General features: G+C 46.6%; 1 protein-coding gene across 2 annotated transcripts in view; it reads left to right on the top strand.

The window, feature by feature from the left end:
• Positions 1–21970, top strand: part of LOC144101493 (unconventional myosin-XV-like) — a 128668-nt gene that overhangs the window by 27636 nt on the left and 79062 nt on the right. For both annotated transcript variants that reach the window (XM_077634672.1, XM_077634673.1), the window contains exons 3-14: positions 1579–1667; positions 3726–3789; positions 6007–6116; positions 10604–10678; positions 13496–13760; positions 15087–15200; positions 15835–15996; positions 16857–16973; positions 17090–17148; positions 17905–18034; positions 19034–19465; positions 21316–21473. In XM_077634672.1, the coding sequence (XP_077490798.1) occupies positions 1579–1667; positions 3726–3789; positions 6007–6116; positions 10604–10678; positions 13496–13760; positions 15087–15200; positions 15835–15996; positions 16857–16973; positions 17090–17148; positions 17905–18034; positions 19034–19465; positions 21316–21473 (1775 nt within the window). The remainder of the gene's footprint in view (positions 1–1578; positions 1668–3725; positions 3790–6006; positions 6117–10603; positions 10679–13495; positions 13761–15086; positions 15201–15834; positions 15997–16856; positions 16974–17089; positions 17149–17904; positions 18035–19033; positions 19466–21315; positions 21474–21970) is intronic.

Raw genomic sequence — 21970 nt, 5'->3', positions numbered from 1 at the left:
GGAGGACGCGACAAATAAAATGTCCAATTTGGCCGAAATGTTTCATTTCGCGTTATACTTTTGTTGTAGTCCTCGGGGTCTTCATCTGTCTGCTGTCGACAAATTATAACGGAATATGCAATCTAAATTAAAAAAATCGCGTTTTTTTCTATTCGTGGTAGCCAAAATTGTGGGCGAGTCTCGTTTGTGGTGGTCCTTGCGCTTCGCGGACTGAGCTTTCCTACAGAGGGGCGCCGCCTTCCTATAGCATTTATGCCAAGAAAGGAGATCAGAGCTTCTGCTTGTAGCAGTGCCGCATTTCTCTGAACGAAAGCTAAAGCGTATTAGGCGATGAACGAGTGAAAGGAGAGAATAAACTTCAGTAATGCTTTTCTTAGTTTTCGCTTGTTTTGCCATTGCAGTCATTTATCTCTTCGGAATAATGACAGTAAATTATTCTTTTTGGTGCAAATGAATTGTGAGGCTTCTAGGAGTACAATAAAGTTCTCGTTTTTTTTTTATGCAGTCGTGCAGTTGTTTTTGAAAGTTATTTTTTAGAAGAAACGCATTCATGTAAACGTGTATTCTGGATTTTAACTTTTATTTTCTTAAGAGGAAGCTGTCTAACCAAAAAAAAGCTAATAGCTTTATTGTTCACAGCAAGGCTTTGTGCACTTTGTGCAAATTGTGAACTTTATTTTCTTCGTAATTATTTAATGCCCCAAGAGTGTTCATTGAGATTGCTCAAGAGCTATAACATGTAGGTAACGAAAAATACGTAAAAAGCAGTTTTGAAATCATCATCAATTGTTACATATTTGTGTCACATTTTTTTGCAGTTCGTGCATGAGAAATGAAAGTAGTTTTTATTCCCGGGTCTCTCATAAGTGAGTTGGAATCAGTGATTTCCCTGCACACCTCCTAAGGAAGGAGGGATGGGGAGTATTCACATCTTGCTTTCCTGCAATTCGCAACAATTATTTTGTGCACACGACAGGAAATTGTTGTCAGCTTTGTTATGCGTGTTGGAGTCATAAACGTTGCTAGTCCTGCGCGACACATCAACGGCATTAATAAAAAATAAAAAAATTATTACCGCTTCTCCTCTACCCCCAACAACCCCCACCCCTTTCCACCACCATAAATTTAGATACTCCCCCTAATTTGAATTGTTGGGGAAGCCCCTGCTTGGAATTACCGAGATCCCGCTTAGACGCTTCTCGCTGGAAGACAAAGAACAACTGCTGAAAAAGGCGGTCAAATCTAGTACAACCCAATTTAGTAAAAAAATGCAGCCTTGATTTTGATCCGTTAAGCCGGATCATGATATGACACGTTTTAAATAACCTCTATTCCTATTTTATGCCGAGAAGTGAATGTACTCACGACGGTTCCTCGCAATAAACTTTTTGTTGTTAGTTTGCTCATCACGTCCTGTATCGCTTTTGAACTTACGTCGCATACGTGTTTCACGAAAGCAGGACAATGAGAGCACTCACTTTTACTTTCGTTAGCCGTTTTTTAAACGTTTTTTCAGCGATCTATTTGAAAATGTGTACAACCTCAATACGAGCTCCTGCGTGTTTTGTTCTGACGCAGGCCCAGACGTTTACCATCCACAAGCTGTCCACAGTCCGTAAGCGCCAGGACTTGGGCACCGATGGCGTCGAAGACATGGTCAAGTTGGCGTAAGTCCTCAAGAGACGATTTTCGTGGGTGGTGTAGAGTTTTCTTACCGTAAAGTATGCGCCTCGGGGTCGGGGTCGCGGGGGAGGGATAGCGGGGTGCATGCTTTTCGCAATCCTAACAATTGCTTGTTATGTTATGGTAAGGTTAATAAGAAAAAAACATGGAAGAGGCCTTTTTCCTGCAGTGGGCGTAGTCAGGCTGATGATGATGAGGGTATGTTGTTGTATCGAATTTTGCGGCATAGTGTGGTATGGTAGGGTAGGGTAAAGTATGGTATGTTATGATATGGTACGGCACGGTATGGTACGGAACGGCACGGCACGGTGCGGTGTGGTGTGGTATGGCGTGGTATGTGGTGTTGAATGTCTCGGGGCTACACATGCGTAATGAGATGCGCTGCTGTAGGTGGCTCTATAGCAATTTCGACAGCCTGGAGATAAGAAAAAGACATGGAAGAGGCCTTTTTCCTGCAGTGAACGTAGTCAGGCTGATGATAATGATCGTATGTTATGGTATCGTGTGGTATGGTAGGGTATGGTATGGTATGATATGATATGACATCGTATCGTATGATATGGTACCGTACGGTATGGTACGGTAGGGTTTGGTACGGCACGGCAGGAAACGGAAGGGAACGGTACGGAACGGCACGGCACTGTGTGGTGTGGTGTGGTACGTCGTGGTATGCGGTGCTTAATGTCTCGGGTCTACACATGGTCAGTGAGATACGCTGTAGTAGGGGGCTGTGTAGCAATTTCGACCGCCTGGAGTTCTTTCAGGGGAACTTACACTGCTCAGTACACAGACGTTTCGGCATTTAATTTCCATCGAAATGCAACCGCTGCGGCCGGGACTCGATCTCACGTCTTCGGGATCAGCAGCCGAGCGCCATGACCATCGAGCCATCGCGACGCCAAGTGTGGCTGGGAGTCGAGGAAAAAAATATTGAAGGCGAACGACTATGTAATTGAGGCATCTAAAGATGCAGGTTAATAAATTAATCTTTTATGTCTCTTTTTTTTTTCACGCAGCTGCCTGAGCAGGGGAAGTGGTGTGAGCCGTGCGCAGTACGTGGATTTGTTGCAAGCTATCTGTACCCAGCCATAGCATAGCATCGTCATATCATCGGCACAGCGTCGGCATAGCGTCGGCGTAGCGTAAGCATAGCACAGACATAGCTAGTACCAGCGAGTCAAGGGCTGACGTCTCAAAACATCTCGCATGTAAGGAGGTTACGTAAGTGCCTCTCTCCTGTGACTTTGGGAATTCTGGCAGTCTGGAGTGCGTCAGCACAAGTGGCAGCTGCTATTCTAATGCAATCTGATACACTGGCGACAGCCGTGTATTACATTTAAGTGGCATCGAATATCGAGATTAATTACTGTTCCGCACTCCAGCTTGAAGCAAACCCTTCCGACAACTATTTTATATTGCACGTACTTTATTGGTTTGTTGTAATGATACTACGCGACTTTCAAAGCTGCACAACTGTACGCAGTCGGATTTGTTGGCAAGTACATATATCTTCAAGCATCGTTAACGATGAGACAGCAGACAGAGAAGCAATAAAGGTGCTGACTATATCATTTATTGGTCTACTTGCAAAAGCGGCGGCTAGTATAGGCTTGAAAGCTCTCAAGGGGGCTTATATTAAACGCGAAAGGGAATGTGAAGGTGGGTATTGTTTCGCACTCCTGGAAGTAAACAACCAGCAACTGATTCCTTCTTAAGTTTATATTCAGTTTAATTCAATTTATTACTACTGTAGCATGACCAAATGCCCATTAGACGCGCGTGCCCGGTGTAGTAAAGAAGTTGTTTGGATTTGTGCGTTTCGCTAGTAAAAGCGGCCTGGAGATAGTTTTACATTTCCTCAGATAGCAGGCTCTCTACATGCGTCTTGTTTAGTGCACAATGTATTTACAGATATAAACGCGTAATTATTCTAAAGGTACACATATGGGCAGCCACTCTTCGAAACTTGTTTCAGTTTAAAGGAATCTTTTAAACGCACTGGAATTGAATCTGGGCGTGCATGCTTTGATTTTCCTTTACAGCGACCTCAGCGAAGCGGCGCTCCTGTGGAATCTCAAGATACGCTACGACAAGGAGAAAATATACGTACGTTGATCCCGGAGTTTTTAACCTATACCGAGTGCTAAAGCACGCACGGTCTATGGCTTTGTTTGCTAAAGTTTTGTGCGGGGCAAGGACGAATGAATTTTTTTTTTGCATGAACCACAGCATTACTCTAAGTTGGAGCTGTTGCTTCTTTCAAGTTTTCAATAGGGCAGTGTGACATTGAATGAATCAACAGGGAAAGGGGAAAAAAGACATTTCAGTAGATGCCGCAATGCAGCGACGAAAAAAGTCATCATAGAGATGGAAAAAAATTTCTCAGTTTTGCTTAATCCTAAAACTGACCAAGCTTTTGCCCTTCAGGAAAAAAGCGATAGAAACGTAAGCGGAATGATTATTAAGAGGAAAATTTTATGCCATCAATAGGTAAACCAAATGCAAAACCACATCTTCCCGGAATGCCGTGAATGAACTATCGCAGTGCCCATTTCTTCTAATTTTGAGAAATTCAGTGGGCCAGGCAACACTACCATTTGCTGGATCACAGAGTCTCGAATGCACTCAACGTCATCACCATCATCAGGAATTTGAATGGAAAGGCGAGAAAAAAATTTTCTTTTCAACTCCAAATTTCTCAGCATTAAATGAGCGCTTCGCTGCCGTAAGAACGCCGACAGGGCCACAAAAAGCTATAAACAGTCGAATTCTTATTCAGGACGAAAATTGTGTATGATTTGATTGTGAGTTTTTCTCAAATTTTTTCCCATATAGAATAGCGTTGCTACGATGACGAGGCTAATAGGAGAAAAATAAGGATATGACGCGATAGCGTTAATGAGTTAATGCCCATATATGCAGAACTGGTCATTCTCAACTTTAGATTCATATGTCCCTGGAAGTCCTCATACCACTCCTTGCGCAATGGTGCAGCGGTTAAGGGATACCCCACTGCCTTGCGACGGCAGGTGCTGCCACCTGTGGGGCTTGTGCGACCCAAGCTGCTATTCCCGAGAAACCTATCGTGATCAACCATTAATTTAACTGCCACCTGCCAGGGTGGTTATTCTGCTCACAATACGGTGGGTAGGTTGTGATGTTGCCACAAGGTCACTTGACCTACGTATCCCACCTAGATTGCTTCTGTGGGTGTGGCTGCCCGGTCCACCCTACGCCACATTATTCATCGCTCACAACGCCGACGCCGAAAACGCCGACATCGGATTTTCTGCGGAGCAGGGTCTTTAACGCTGTCGCATTAATCTTCTGACTAGTCCAGGCGCCTAGTCAGGCCTCTAGCCTAGGCAGAGAATCTGTTTCAGTGTCCTCAGCTCTGTTCTCGGGGGTAGGTGTCCTCAATGTCCCTCTAAACTGTAACCACCCCGCCGTTACTGTGCAACGGCACCATTGCGTGTTCTCGGGGTGCGCCCCTTTGTTCGCTGTCTCTTTCGGGCGCGCATCGCTTTCGGTGGTCGCGTTCCTCGCACAGCGGGCGAGGGCAGCCATTTGGTTGTAAACAATGGCAGTCGCGCGGGCTTCCGGACTTCCCGGCGCTGTCGCCAGGCTGCAATCGAACGGAACCCAAAAAGAGAACGAGCGAATAAAGAGTAAAACGACACAGCGAGAAAGAGACCGGTAACACACTGGCAGATGACCTCCATTCGACGCATTCGATTTCGGGAGCACAATGGATGCACATTACATCATCAGACGCCGCTGGCGGTTGCCATCGACGATTTGCGGGCTTCCCACGAACCGTCGATGGAAGCATGGATACTTTTAAGAGTGGGTGAAACGGGAATTTATTCCTAAGCGAAGAGTCTGGGAGTAATCTATGTACAGCAATTGTCAAAAATGTACTCCTCAAAGAGTTTGTGAGTAAATGGTGTAATGGGGTTCTTATAGCATCCATGCAAGTCCTAACTCCTTGAGGAGTGAGGTCTAGAGTTCCTCTCACCTTTAAGAAATGCTTTTCGTTAGGAGCGGAGGGCGGAGACGGAAGGAGTTTCAAGAGTAATAAACACATACTGATAATGGCTTCCACGTTTTTACTGATAGTTATGTATTATTTTACTTTTGCCGAATATCTTCTTGCCTTGTGTTTCCGTAGAACTCTACTCCTTTCGTGCAGTTGAGCATGTCCTGATGGCTTAATGTTTGTCGCCTGTTGCTGGGACAGCTCTTAATCCTATTTACTTCCAATCGTATGGGGTAAGTGTACAATGACAACAAATTTTCCCCCCTGTCATCCTGACTGCGCAGACGTACACGGGCAGTATACTGGTGGCGGTCAACCCGTACAAGATGTTCGACGTGTACGGAGTCGACGTGGTCAACAAGTACCAGGGACAGATCCTGGGGACGCTGCCGCCGTGAGTGGACTGTGTTTTCCTTTTACTTGGAACATACAATCAGCAGTTGCGTTTTAGAGCGGAGCTCTTAAGCGCCCGTTCCTGGTGTTGAGCGCCATCGGCCTCGGCGTAGACCTCAGAGCGAACGAGGAGCACAGCAAAGGGTGAAAGTACGGCGTGGCAAAGACGGCGCGAGGAGGAAAGTGAAGGAGGAAGTTACGGAGAGAGCGCCGCCGCCGTTCGGCACTGCGTGCTCCGTTTCCTATCACCTAACGTCCAAATACACACCAAGAGCTGCGCTCAAATTTCGCGTTGCATAGTATCGTAATAGTCCTGTGAAAGTTTGGCCCGATATATTACCAGGAATTCGGGACAGCATGCCCTAGTTGACTTGTTCTGCCGTGACGTAATGCGTGACGTTACGCATATTGTTTGTTTATAGTCTGTTGCCTACCTTGCTGGGACCACATGAGGTGTTGAGTACCGTGAAAATAAAATAAATCACAAAAAACTAATGACTTAATTTTTTTCTGTGAAGAAAGGAGTACACGACTGTAGCGGAGGTTCGATCTGTGAGTCGCTTTGTCTGTGTAGTGTAACGTTAGGTTGCTCAGCTACTGGGCACTCTGAGTGGATGCATTGGCTTTATCCCTGCAACAAGAGATTGGGTAACCGTATTGTGAAAAATTTCGCGCACTTTTCGTATATTTTTCAACAAGCACTGAATTTAATAATGAAAAGCCCAGTTCCTGTTCTGTTTGAAGCCAACGGAAAAGCCGATGGGAGCATTAATCTTTAAAAAACTGGTTTCTTTTGACATCAATAAGGGCTCTAAACCTTTATCGTTTACATAGACTATTTATTTAACTTTGAATTGCACAAGCGGTAAGCGAGGCATCGAGACGCCGCCGCCTGACGTGTACAATAGATCACATATAGAACCCGAATCATGCGCGAAAGCCACGTCTATTACGTGTACGATTACTTCCGCCAAAAAACGCAGCGCTTTCCATTAAAACGGCAAAGGCCGCTAATCTTAGGCGCGCTACATGACACATCCCAGTCCCATGACAATTTCCAAAGAAGACTGAAGACGCTAACAATAAGTCTGTCAACACTGTGTTGTTGCGCTGCTTGGAGGAGATTCGAGGATATCAAAAAAACAAACAAAAAAACAACGCGCAGAAGTGGGACGAGGGGCATCTTCTTGTGTCCACTGTCCGCGCGTAGCTTTTTCATGTTCTCGGGTGAGTTTGCTTCTAGCTAGTGGCATATCTGCAGTGGGCGCCGTAACCTTTTCAGGAGAATTGCTTTAGGAGCGTTGCTTATCTTTAGCCAGGTATTGTTGGCAGTTGCAGTTATTGTTCGCCGAAGCGGCTAAAATTTGGCTCGGCGTTCTTGATAGTGAGAGAGAAATAAAACATGATTAAGAACAACAGAAAACTTTATTCAACCACACCCTTGAACTAGTATGCGGTCCTTCGCGCGCAGTCTTTTGACCCAAGCTGTTCGTACATGCAGGGTGTTGAAAATTTTTCTTTGAAATTAGGCACTCAGTGGTGCGTGGAATCCACCTCTGCACAAAAGTTATGCGGCCGCGGCGACGCGTCATTAAAGCTTAACTTTGAACACCCTGTATATCTGACTTTTTTTTTTGTGGCTTTCACAAGCAAAAACCTGAGATCCTGACAGGCTCCAACCTTTTCTGGAACTTTCCACTTGGCTTCTTTTCCTTTAATATTTCTTTTCTTTAAGCCATTGCACTGCTCTATACTGAGCGGGTCTTCTTTTCACATTACTTACTTACTTACCCCCCCCCCCCCCCCCCCAATCCCTCCATTCCGAAAGGGGAAGGGACAACCGTGGCATGGTGATTATTTTTACAAAACAAGCTCCTTCTCTTCTTGGACAGGAGCGTCGCTTGGGGCGAAAGGGGTGAGCCCATTCTTATTCCCCTGCTCGCGGGGGGGGGGGGGGGGGTTAGAGGGGGAAGGGTTAAGGGAGGTAAATGGCTGTTGGAACGTTGTGCTCTCTGCGTCCTCCCCTGCCATTTGGTCAGAGGCATTTCCACGAGGCTCCATGACGTCCCACCGGTTTGCATAGCTATGCTACAGGTTAGGAGTTGGGGTGAGGCTTTCTGTCCAGAAGTATTTTTCCTTGCGTGCTCGACCGGCCGCAAACCTTCGCGGCGGTGCTGTGCTAGCCGGTGGCAGAAGGTCTCGTCACTGATTTCACATTTTCTTCGCGGATAAGTGGAGCGACCGCACTGTGAAGACACAACTTGGATTTATGCGAATAACTGCATCAAGTGAGAGTGAGGTGGTGCCAGATGGAGTCGCCTGCGCGCGGCGGGGGAAAATCTTGTGAACTCCGTGGTTGACGTCTGCGCTTTCAGCTGATCGGATATTGCTGAGTACAGGTATGTCTTGAGATCGTTTGCAAAGTGGTAAAGAGTTGGAGGAAACGGCAAAACGCGCGCAGTACGCTTGCATATCTGAAAGTTTGTCCTTCCGGTTTTCTGCTGTGTAAATATTGTGTTGTGTTTTTTTTTGTTTCAATCGCTCTTTACGTTTCGCTTGAAAGTAGTGTTGACTTTGTGCGCCTTGTTCTGCTATGATCTTGGCGCTTCAAGTGCTTACATGTATACTTTAATTTAAATCTACATTCTTTTCTTCCCCCTCCTATCTCAATGAGGCTATAATCAGTGTATTGTTTTTCGTAGTGCCGCATTGCTTCTCTCTATGTTTGCTGATTATGAATGAACCTGCGCGCAGCTTACGTTTCTATCACGACAGACATATTCACGGTGTTGCATCTGCGTACTCAAGCGGCAGGGAGGTTGTCCTCTGGGCGACCAGTAAATGCGAGTTATCAATACGAAGGCTTGATTAGTCGATAAGGCAAACTGCGGTGATATTTGCGTCCAAAATTATTTGGAAACAAATGTTTCACTGTTCGCTTAAACAGCATCTTGTACTTGCATCAGTGCGTGTTTTGGAGAAGAGCAAACAAGCACTGGGATGTCGTCATTAGCACATAATTAATCGGAAATATAGCTGTTTGTGCTGGTATAATTAAAAGGTTAAAGACATAATAGCTGCCCTAACAGCATCTGATATATGGCTGGCAACACAAGAAAAAAGGAAGGCGGTCCTATGAAAACTTTCCAACCTGTTCCTTTTCCCTTGATCATTTCCTCGCCTCTGTTTTTGAACCACACATTACTAATTATTAGTGCGGCAACCACCGTAACTTTGTATCAAAACAATCGTCATGAGGAGAATGTCGTGGCCCTCCGTGGGCCAGCTCCTAAAGAAAATAAACAAAGATAAATTCATTGGCCTCGGACCTTATACTCCTTCGATGCTCTTAACTGCGTTAAATAGTTTGGGTTGTGACAGCTGATTAAAAAGCAAAACTTCGCGCGACTACGTTGCAACGTAAACTTTGCTTATTTGTCGTTTTTTTAATTCTTTAATTCAGCACTGTGTATTCGTGCCACATTTTAAGAACCAGTTCAGGCCAACGTGTGACCACCGTTGGCAGCACGACGGGTCATCATTTTACAGCCGAATGATTTCACTTCTCGTGAAGAATGAACGAGCTGATTACCACATTACCTGATTACCATCCATTGTATACCGTCCTAAAATTCATGTCATCATGGCATCATCTGTTCTTCATTCGCCTCTGTGACATAAACATTTCGCATGAATACTTCGTCGGCCAGAAGCTTGGTACGCCGTTTATTCGTTCAAACTTGTATGCGCAGTGCAGTGTAGTTATTAGTTGCACGATACATTATATTTACTTGCGTTACCTGCAATGTCACGTGGCAGAAATTGCAGCAGAAAGTGGTGAAGGTAGACACAGAAATATATCAAGCACATTTGTCTGAACGGAACAGACATATATACTTGATATACGTCATTACCCACGCGTTGCCGATACCCGCGCGTTCTTCTCAACGCCGACCTGTTCTACTTCTTCTGAAGGGATTTCGTAAAGTCCCCGGTACAGAGCAAGGCCGCGCACTCTTGACCAAACAAATAAAACCAGCGGGAGGACGCAGACTCAGAGGCGCACAGGATGACGCTGAACTATGAACTGAATTTATTTCAGTGAAGATTACACATACGTAGCCTTCAGCAACGTGTGCGATCGCCACCGAAATAAATTGAAATTCATTGAAACTGATTTATTGATTCCTCGTACAAACGAGAGGAGGCAGGGACTAAAGGCTATGTGAAAGCCTGACAGAGGTCCCTGCTCACCTACAATTCATTTGATAGTCCGTCGTCCTGTGTGCGCCTCTGTGCCTGCGTCCTTCCGCTGGTTTTATGTGTTCGAAATATGCACCAACTCGCCCAGCACTCCACTCTACTCTTAAACGACCTGCTTATGTCCACGACTCGGACGTGAGTCGTGCATAGTGGCATGGAGGTGTGGATTAGTGAAATTATCCTTATCTATGCCCAGCAAGCCACCTGTTACTCTTGTTTCCGCAGCCACCTCTTCGCCATCAGTAGCGCCGCCTACTCGAAGATGAGCAAGGACAGTGAGGACCAGGTCATCGTCATCAGGTGAGGTTACTGTCCCCCTTTTCGGCGTACCTTCCTCCTCGTGGTTTATGCATGGGCATAGAGAGGGTTGCTAGCGCACACGTGTTCGTTTAATGTGTGCATGTGTTCGTTTAGTGTGTGTATACGTAGGTCGTTTACGTAGTTTTTGTATTCCTCAGAGGTCGCGGCATAAAAATTAAGTGACGTTCCTTCGACCAATTCATGGTGATAGAGCGGCTTTTTCGAGAGCCTGTTACAAATTTCGGGCTTCTTGCGTAAATTCTTTATTTTTTTTTTCGGATGAGATGAGTAAGGCATGCGAGATATTTGTTTCTCGCCGCAAACTCAGTTCTTCGTGAACAAGTGGTCGGAAATGGAATGCCAAGGAAGTTTGTGAAATCGCGCTGGTATTTGGTTCATTACGATGTTCGCCAGACGATGATAACCATCGTCTAGGCACATTTGCGCAAATGAGAGCGCAAAGGGTCTAACCATGGAGGACATTTGCGAAAGTTAGGTTATGGAAGCAAAACGCAGCCAAAAACTATTTTTTTTTTTGCTGGTGTAGAAAGCCCTCGATAACGGAGCATAGGCACGATACAACATTACATACCGAAGGCATGACTCTCGGCCCGTCTAACACTGTGAATGTTTTTCCTGGAACTTTTCTATGCACTCTCGTACCGATGTTTACCTTCTTATTAGTGCAAGTTCTCGTCGGTGCACGGCGCCACTGGTTGTTTTCGATGGTAGCTTTTTCATTTCAGGTCAGCTTCTTCATGGCTGTAATTTTTAATCAGGGGCTGATTTTTTTTGCCGCCTTGCTCTACTTACTATTTATTTGTTTGATTCCAACGCTACTTGTTTCGCAACCCTTCTCCTTTCACTGTCTGCTTGAAGCGGCCAGCGTTTACCCCCCTTTTTCGTTGGTGGAAGACAGTCAGGCAGAAAGAAAGCGGCTGACATTAGGGAATAAATGTGATGTCTGAGGTGAAACTACACGGAGGAAATGGGTTAGGGCACGGATACAATGTGCAGAGCAGGCAGCCGGGGGGGGGGAGTGGACGCGGACACCCGGGCAGAGGGAACATTGCAAAGGCACCAGTGACGAATCTGGAATTGGATGCACTTGATGCAGAGAAAGGCTTATGTGAGGTCTCTGAAAGAGACCTTTGTCCTGTAGCTGATTTATTGGGTCCTTGTGTCGCCTTCTTAAAAAAAGATTTACGTGATAAATTATGCAGTTACACCCAAAAGTTATGCTTATTCTTTATTTTCTTTAGTTTACCCTACTTTAATTCCTAGCGTACAGCAATGTGCCAGCAGTCATATAAAATTGGTGAATTGTAAATTTTCTTATATTGCTAACTCGCGGGCTCTTGTTTTTCAGATGTTCGGATGGTGAGATTTATATCTATTAGTTTTCGAAAAACTTGCCCCATTTTATGTCTATAATAGTAGGTACAGCTAGTCTTATTAGGTTTTCATCAGTTCTGTAATATTATTCTGTTTTGTGCGCATTGTATATAAACACCGCTCAGTTTGGTCAAAGAGGTCTCCCACGTCTATAGGACGTTCTATGGTAGTGAGCATTATGCACAGACTTTTGTATAGACATAAAACGTTGAAACTTGAACTATTGATGATGAAGTTTTTGATACTGATGATTGTCATGAAGGTGCGAACATTCACGCCCATTTTCTTTTCCGTTCGCGGTATGAACCCCACTATTATCAAAGCGAAGGCTTTACTAGGCTATGTCGACAAGGTCGTGTCCGCAAAACGTGTCCGCAGCAGTTGTGAGAAACGTAGAAGAGGTAGCGCTAAACGAATGGTTGCAATCGAAAGAGGGTGATGTGAGGATGCTGCGCAAAAAAAAAAAAACATTATGTCGATAGTGTAATTAATTAATTAGAGCCAAAAATGTCAAAAAGTGGGCGGAGCCAGGGCCACGTGTGGCGTCAATTTTGAAAAACGGGACGTGCGGGCGGAGCCAACGCGTGACGCCAGATTTGAAAACGAAGCGTGGCGTGAAGTTTGTGGAATTGTAAAGAGGAGCCGCCCCCGAAATCTCTAATACAGGTTCCTACTCTCGAGCAGTGGGAGGCCGTGTTGGTCAGCTCAGACTTGGGAGTTGAAACCCGGGTCATTGAATGGGCTACCCAGGTCGCTGTCAGCCGTGGACTGATAGCCACCTAGCACGGATCGTCTGCATTCTGCCTTTTCTGACGAAATAAATGTTTTCCAATCCAATCCAATCCAATTGAAAATTGGTTTTAATAATTGTTTTTTTTGGGGGGGGGGGGAGAAATGGCACAGTATATGTCTCACGTATCGTTCGACACCTGAAGCGCGCCGTAAGGGACGGGATAAAGGAGGGAGTGAAAGAAGAAAGGAAGAAAGAGGTGCCTGTAGTGGAGGGCTCCGGAATAATTTCGACCTCCTGGGGACCTTTAACGTGCACTGACATCGCAGAGCACACGGGCGCCTTAGCGTTTTTCCTCCACAAAAACGCAGCCGCCGCCGTCGGGTTCGAACCCGGGAACTCCGGATCTGAAAACTTGAAATGGGCAATTGATAGAACTTGCTTAAGTAAGACAATTAATTGTGGTAATTGGGAAACTGGATGAATTTGCGTCATCAGTGCTTAATGGAGTAAATGTGAGGAGAAGGGCGAAATGAAGCAAAGAGAGGCAAAGAGGGGCAAGGAGAAACGAGGAGGTGTCAATGCTTGCGCATTCCTCCAGTTCGGGTTACCGCAGTGACCTCAAATTTTATCCTCTCAATGCTGCTGCGTCACGCACTTGTCTCCCCTCTCCTTTCGGACGCGTGTGGCAGCGGCGAGAGCGGCGCGGGCAAGACGGAGAGCACCAAGCTGGCGCTGCAGTACCTGGCGGCGGTGAACCGCAGCCCCAGCAACCTGGTCACCGAGCAGATCCTCGAGGCGTCGCCCCTGCTCGAGGCCTTCGGCAACGCCAAAACGGTGCGCAACGACAACTCGTCGCGCTTCGGGAAGTACCTGCGCCTCTTCTTCCGAGACGGCGTCATCACGGGCGCAAACACCACCGACTACCTGCTCGAGAAGTCGCGCATCGTCACACAGGTACGCAGCCCCCACGGGCGAACGTTTTGGCTTCACTGCGCTAGGTAAAGCAGTCGTCGCGTAGGCCGGAGAAGGACCCTGAACGACCTTCAGCCCAACCATGGATAGCCGTGTATGACCATATGTGGTACATCTCACCTTGACTCCTGACCTTGATCCATGACTTTTAGTTGACCTTTGACCTTAAGGACATCTGATGGGTTGATGTGAAGCCACGTGATGACATCTTATGGGGCTGTCGTAAGGCCATGTGATACCACTTCATAGCCACGCGGTCGTGTGGGTACATATAGAACGGCTGTCGCGAGCTTCTAGCGGAGCTGCCATGGATGATCCTTGGACGTTTGGCAAACGTCCTTGCTTTCCGCCGAATTCCATAGCGTTAGCCGAGCTAAGCCACTGACAATTTTTAACTTTGTCTCAGTTCACGTCCGCTTTACTACCTGTTAATTACGGTCCCTGGGGGCTGCTCACGGTCACTTACGACAAGTCTTACTCTTTGTGAGTATGCGTTGTAGATGTAGGTTGCTCGTAATCTTAGTACATGCTTATGTTCTAGGGGCTGTTTCCTCTGCGGTGGGAACCATGGCCAACATTCTGGGACAAAAATGTTGACTTTTGCAATATAGCAAGTTATTGTTATGGAAATATTTAAGGTAATGGTCCATTCATTCTATGTGTAGCAAAATCTTTCTTTTAAAGTTTTTCCATCCCTCACATCGAGCAGTTAAGACTGCCATAGAAAACCAACGGGGAACGCTTTTGACGACAGCAAAAAAGTTGATGGCAAAAGAAAAATGGAAGCCTGCCAACGGGAGATCGGCGGATATATTGATTGCTATAGTGTAATCTTACAATATATGAAAAATATGCGTTCAAAACTGGATCCTGCTCATAAATGTTTTGTCCAGAATTGTTGGGCATGTATAATTGTTGCTCCGCGTGCAACTACAAAAGGCCTATCCAGCCGCAATCGCCCTACTGATCTGGTAGTTCTGGTAGTTTACATAACCGGAGGTAATTCTACTTTCCGTGAAAATCGCGGCGGATGCAGGTTCAGAAAATCAACGGTGTTTTGGCAGGCCAATCGGAGCCTGCTTCTGATTCCGTTTCCAGCTACTCGGATGCTGGGTAAAGAAGAGACACAACTGAGACGGTTGTGGTAAATAAGGGTACTCTCCTGGAAACTTACGGTGACCTTTTAATGTGAACGACAGAACTCTGATGCTACCTTGTGACTCTGTAAACCTCTGCAAACTCTGTAAAACGGCACTGTCAAGCTCATACTGTACCTCTGTACACCTTCGCTCTCATTCATCCATGCAGGCTTCCGAGGAGCGCAACTACCACGTGTTTTACGAACTGTTGGCCGGGCTCTCGGACAAGGACAAAGAGAAATATGGCCTCCAGACGGCCGATAAATACTTCTACCTCAACCAGGTACGTGAACCCGCCCGGAAAGGTCATTTTTTGACTTTCGGGAAAAACAGACCCCTACGTTGCTCCGCCCCGTCATGACCTGCCTTCGCGAAATGTCAGTACTACTCTGTATACAAACAAGAACAACTGCAATGTCTTTATCTAGGCTTTGTATCAGATTGCACACTTAGGGTAAAGTTGAAGGAGGAACACATATTTGGTTTTGTGTGCTTTTGCATTCTTCGCTTGTAAGCTCTTTTCGTTTCTCATTAATCTGTTTCTGAAACGCCTGAGCTTTAATTTTAAAAACGGATGAGGGGCATGCGAGAAACAGTCCTGAACGCGCGGCTTATTTCCAAAAAGATAACTGCGCTAACGAGTGCCAGGGGAAAGTCCCGTAGACAGTACTGGCTATCTGGTACATTGTGTTTGTTTCTCCACGTCTGTTGCTGTTTTAAATTAGCGTGCGAATTCCGCAGCGCCAAAGCAGTTCCTGCAGCGTTGACAAAACACGCAAGTTCTGGTGCTTCTGTCCAGGGACGCTTGGAATAAAATGTTCATCCTCTCCGATGTGGCACCACTTCGTCATCTAGTTGGATGCTTTGGTTGTCCAGGTTGGAGACAAAAGAGAGCATATCTTTTCTCTGACTCGCAGGGCGGCGCCATCGAGATGGCCTGCAAGGACGACGCCGAGGACTTCCGGTCGCTCCTGTCGGCAATGCAGGTGCTCGGCATGAGCTCCGAGGAGCAGGACGCCATCTTCCGCATCCTGGCCGCTGTCCTGCACCTCGGAAACGTCTACTTCCACCGGAAGCCCGTGAGTGGTCGACTTTAGTCCTCCTTATGTCGCTTATCCCCGTTTACGCGCAACTTACTGTAGTCTTCTTTTTAATTATCACCGTCTGCTATTAAAGTAAAAAAATTCTCAGGAACACCTAATTACATTGTGCGTTGGCACTGTGACAGCATTTGAAGCTGTCGATGCCGTTACGGGGAGTGATGTCACGCCTAGTCGGGAGAGGGTACTTCCAAGCAATGGTAAACACCCGGTATGGTGGCGTCAGTTCCCTCCAACCAATGGGCGAATTTTATGATCGACAACCCATTTTTTTTTGCCGATGAGGCATTTAATGCTATGGCATTAAAAATACAACGTAATTTGACTCTAGTCGAAACATTGTTTTAATTAGTAGGTGTATGGTAAGAGACAAAGGGAAAATGAAGAGGGACGTGCATTGTCCTGTGAACAGCATGGCACCAAATGGTCCACTCACTGCCACGTGCGGACAGGAGAAGATGAGTAGAAACAAAAAGAAGTGGAAGGAGGGGATAGATTGATAGATAAAAAGAGGGGGGAAAGGCAGGGATGTTAACCAGAAACGCTTCCGGTTGGCTACCCTGCACTGGGGAAGGAAGGGAATGAGGGGATTAAAAAGGGAAGAGAGAAGGGAAGGAGGGAAATTATTATTATTAAAAAGACGTCGTGAAATAGCTATAACGCCGTCCCTTTTCACCGCTGTGATTTAGAGCTACACAGCGTTACCGAGTGTCAGCCAGTTTTTGAACGATTGTAGTTGAATAAACCAGCTATCCTTGCATTGCGAGATTCCGTACGCTGTTCAGTCCGTGAATAGTATGAAACACTCGCTGAGACTCCCGCTGCTGTGTCTCGTGCAGCTGAAGCACGGCCAAGAGGGCGTACAAGTGGGCAGTGAGGCCGAGGTGCGCTGGGCGTCGCACCTGTTGCAGCTTGCGGAAGACGGCATCCTTAGCGCTCTTACGACCAAGACAACGGTGAGAACGGCGTGTTCCGTTGTACTCATCGAGTACGCATATAGCCTCATCGGCAAACGCAAGTTGTGTATCGTGGAGAATTCCCCGCTCATTTTTTTTTCTTTTGTGACTGGTAGGAAGCACGCGGAGAGCGGCTCACGACGCCCCTGAACATCGACCAGGCCTTGGACGCCAGGTGAGTTTTAGGGACTTCGGAATGGACAAAGGTGACGGTTTGATAGGGCCAGAGACTTTGGAGTTGCGCTGCTACTACTATGGGCTCCATGGCGGCTTTAATGCAAGAAAGGAGAGACTCAATAAAAGCTCGATGAATGCATATGTCACTAAATGGATAATCAAGTATTAGCTTGAGGAGGTTGCAATCATTGTGATTGCCACAATTCTTACTGTAACCAAGGCATTTAGGCAACGGCCGGCATCAAGGGAATCAGCTACGAAATGAGTTCCAATGCGTTAAGTGATGCATAATACAACACTCATAAGTTCAGAAATGTTGCCATCGCTAACGGGGTTATACCTCCGCATACCTTCGCCGTCCTTTCACCTGTGGATTTGCATCATTACACATTCAGGAGCACGTTTGGTAGCGTTCATCCAGCTGTCAGCACAACACTTCCGAGTTTTTGTGCGAGATATATTAGCTTATTTAACCTGAAGTAGTACATTTGTGTCTGGGTTATTCCTCCGCATACCTTCGCCGTTCTTTCACCAGTGGATTTGCATCATTACACATCCGGAGCACGTTTGGTAGCGTTCATCCAGCTGTCAGCACAACACTTCGCGCTTTTATGCGAGATATATTGGCTTATTTAACCTGACGTAGTCCATTTGTGTCTGAGCAGATTCGACCAAATATTCTGAAACGACGAGGTGGAATTGTAATAAAAGGATCGCTGATTCCACTGAAGCGGTTTTCTTGCGTCAACCGTAGGGACGCCGTCGCAAAAGCCCTGTACTCTGGGCTGTTCTCGTGGCTGGTGTGGCGTGTGAACCAGGCAGTCTGCCAGCGGGAGACCACCAGGACTACGCACATTGCTATCCTGGATATCTTCGGCTTTGAGGTACGTGCCTCTGCTTCATGATGTCGGTAGCAGCACAGTATTATCAGGATTCGCGTAACGACGACGACAATCTAGGTTCAGTGGACGCCATGTGACAGGGTGTGCTCTGAGAACATACCTGGGCATAAGCGGCGCGCTCTTTTGTTACCAGCATACTGACGTACAGTGCCGTTCACTCTTAGGGGGAACACGCGAGCACGTGGCCAGCGCTCCGCGGAGTGCCAGTGCGTCCGGCGCGGCCGCACATCGAAGCAAAGTGGCAGAGGACGCGAAGAACCACCTCTAGGTCACTTTGCGCATGCGGCACTGTGCTTCGATGTGTATCCAGTTCGGACGCACTGGTGCTCCGCAGAGCGCTGGCCCCGTGCTCGCGTGTTCACCCTAAGAGTGGACGACCATGTACATCGTCAGTTTCCCCTTCAAGGCTAATAAACACATAAACAGGTTTCATTCCATCACAGTTGTGTGCACTGCAGTCATTTATGCTTATGGTCGTCTCTGTCGCTATGTTACGCTGAGAAGCCCTTCTACAATGTTAGCTATAGTAGGATACAACGTAAAAAAACAGCAGTTTTCAACAATGTGCCCCGGTCCGTGGCATACTGTATTACTCCGCTAGCCAATCACAATAGTAAACGAAATAATCTTTTTAATGTTTGACTTTATTAAACAAGCCAGGTATAAAAATTCTAGTGCTTATAACTTTTTTCTCGTGATTAGCTTCCTGTTTAGGTGACAAAAGAAGGTTTAACAACGGACTACGTTTTTGTCATGGAGGGATTCTGTGCACCAGTCCTAAATGTGGGCGGAGCTTCACTGCAGACTTAAGTTGTATCCGACTACAGAATATTCGGCCACATCATCGGTTCGATGTCTTTGTCTTAACGAGCCATAGTAACGGAAGTTATAGACTGGGACTACCGCCCTGTACTGTACAAGCTGGCGCACTGTTCCTTTCTGTATCGAACACTGTTTTGTCCTGTTCCGGACGCGAAACAGGACCTGAAGGAGAACAGCCTGGAGCAGCTGTGCATCAACTACGCCAACGAGGCACTGCAGCAGTTCCAGATCCGCCAGGTGTTCAAGCTCGAGCAGGCCGAATACAGCCGCGAGCGCCTCAGCTGGCAGCCACTCAGCCACTGCGACAACCAGGGGGCGCTGCAGCTGATCGCCAAACGGCCGCTGGGCCTGCTGGCGCTGCTGGACGATGAGTCCAACTTCCCCAAGGCGACGGACGCCTCTTTCCTGGACAAGTGCCACTACAACCACGCGCTGGACGAGCTTTATTCGCGGCCGCGAATGTCGTCGCTCGAGTTCGGAGTGCGCCACTACGCGGGACACGTGTGGTACTCCGTGGAAGGGTTCCTGGACAAGAACAGGGACACCCTCCGGCCGGACGTGGTGCAGCTCCTCATCTCGTCCAAGCTGCCCGTAAGTACGCTTCCGTTCGTCGTACTGCATGGCTTCTCATCATATATATATATATATATATATATATATATATATATATATATATATATATATATATATATATATATATATATGCGTGTGTGTGTGTGTGTGTGTGTGTGATTGTTTTTTTTGGGGGGGAAAGGACATGGCGCAGTATCTGTCTCATATATCGTTGGAAACCTGAACCGCGCCGTAAGAGAAGGGATAAAGGAGGGAGTGAATGAAGAAAGGAAGAAAGGGGTGCCGTAGTGGAGGGCTCCGGAATAATTTCGACCACCTGGGGATCTTAAACGTGCACTGACATCGCACAGCACACTGGCACCTTAGCGTTTTTCGTCCATAAAAACGCAGCCTCCGCGGTCGGGTTCGAACACGGGAACTCAAGATCAGTAGCCGAGCGCCCTAACCACTGAGCCACCGCGGCGGGCATTGCAAGTTCGGTTCCTTCCTGAAATGGAAGTATACTCCTAGTGCGAAAGCACTGTTGGCGTCCTAACCTGGAAAATTCCGGTGTATGGTGAAGCCTAAGAAGTCAGTCACTTGACTCTGGAAATGGCGGGAAATAAACGAGACTTTGAATGAGGGTGATCTTGGCCAAACCGTAAATCAATGCAATAAATCTTGTCACGACTGGGATTCGAATCCACGGCAGCGTGAAGCTGATCACTGCACGAGGGCACTGTGCTATCGCAGCAGCCAATCACGCCTCGTGTTAAACTGCAACACACTTCTTCATTATCTCAGTAATTTTAGTCGCGCTGTACATTACACGTCGTCGTCTTCATAAATTTCCATCTGTGCGCAAGCCACGAACGGAAAGTAAACGCGCTTTCAGTCGCGCTTTCAGATACGTGGCGTAGGTGTCCACCTGCAAAAGCCTATTTTCGCACAATGTCTATTGGTTAGCAATACTAAATCGCCAGCAATTTTTCAATAGTGATCGATGTTCACGGCTTCATCATCTGCTTTTCAGGACGTTTCTCTTACTCTACAAAGCTGAGTGCAATACATCCACACACCATGCCATACTCTTTCATGGCGTGTGTGTCTTACATCTTCCTCTTCATTCCTTACTCAATGAGCATACATGAGGGACATAAGATATAAACAGATTTCGATTCTGTGACAGCCAGTTCGAGAAAAATATACTGCCATTTAACGACTCCTTACAGTTCTTAAGGACATTGCAAAGCGCATCGTGACTGCAGCGATTTCTCATATACGCGAACGCTTAAAGGACTATAGACACCGAATTTATGTTTGCCTCTTTCTTTTATGTGACACGTTAGACATCATAATGCATGGACCACCGCATGGTATTCGCCTACGACCGTTAATAATTTATGATTGTGTTTATTCTCTCATATTGTTTTGGCTTCATAAATCAAACAATGGCTGTGACGCGTGACGAGTGTTTAGGCCACGTGAGGCACGAAAAAAATTGCAGTATAATCGTTGACACATAGTTTTAATTCAGTAAAGTGCTTGTTGGAATAACAAAAACAATGCTTCTGCGGGTATGATTCAGTTTTTTAATGCCTCATGCGACCTAAACACTCCCTACGCGGCACACCCATCGTTTACTTAACGAAACCGAAACCGCAATAGTATGACAAGAAATTGCAAGTCCAATACTATGTGGTGGTCCATGTAGTTGTATTCTGATGTCTTATGCGTCATTACAGAGAAGGAAAACCGGCGACTAAGATGAAGTGTCCATAGTCCGTTCATTTAAGGAGTGGTTGACGGCTACTTTGTAGTTATCCTTCTGTCTCTTCGCCTGCTGCTAACTCCGTGCGTGGCGTTATCCCCCTCTTTCCCGGTGACAGATGGTGTCACAGATGTTCGAGTGGCGCCGGGCCACGGCCGAGGCATGCAAGACGTCCAGCAAGGCGGACGGTCGCTTCGTCACCATGAAGCCCCGTGCGCCCACGGTCGCGGCTCGCTTCCACGACTCCTTGCAGAGCCTCGTGGAGGCCATGGCACAGTAAGGGTTTTTCGTGGTTCTTGCAGACACGTTAAACGCGGCTGACTATATAGTAGTCCGGGAAAAAACTGACGCCTTAAAGCCGGCACAACCTGGACACATTTCTTATAAATACTAAATAGTTTGTACATATTACCTCTCCCCCTGTCCTCTATTCCTGTCCCCTCACCTCTTTCATTTCATTTCTCCATTCTGCCTGCTATCCTTTATTTCCGCTGCCCCAGCTCAGGTGCTTCAGTATCGACGGCAGATGCCGGGCTAGCAAAAATCTTTTCCTTCCTTTTTACTATTATTTTTAATAAAACCACTACCACCACCACCTTAAAACCGGATGGGCAAAGACTGCATTGCGTTTCTGCTTAGGAACGAAGCTACCATAATGTTAATTCTTAAGCAGGCAAGTAAAGGGAAAAGACGTGCTCGTAATGACACACATGATGGAAGAGAACAGTCACCAAAATAAAAAATCATAGGGGATTTGGTTTTTCCGAATTTGC

Source organism: Amblyomma americanum, chromosome 8 (assembly GCF_052857255.1).
Source record: "Amblyomma americanum isolate KBUSLIRL-KWMA chromosome 8, ASM5285725v1, whole genome shotgun sequence".
In the NCBI taxonomy this organism is placed as follows: domain Eukaryota; kingdom Metazoa; phylum Arthropoda; class Arachnida; order Ixodida; family Ixodidae; genus Amblyomma; species Amblyomma americanum.
The sequence above is the reverse complement of the archived record's forward strand: the minus strand, read 5'-3'. Positions and strand labels throughout refer to the sequence as shown.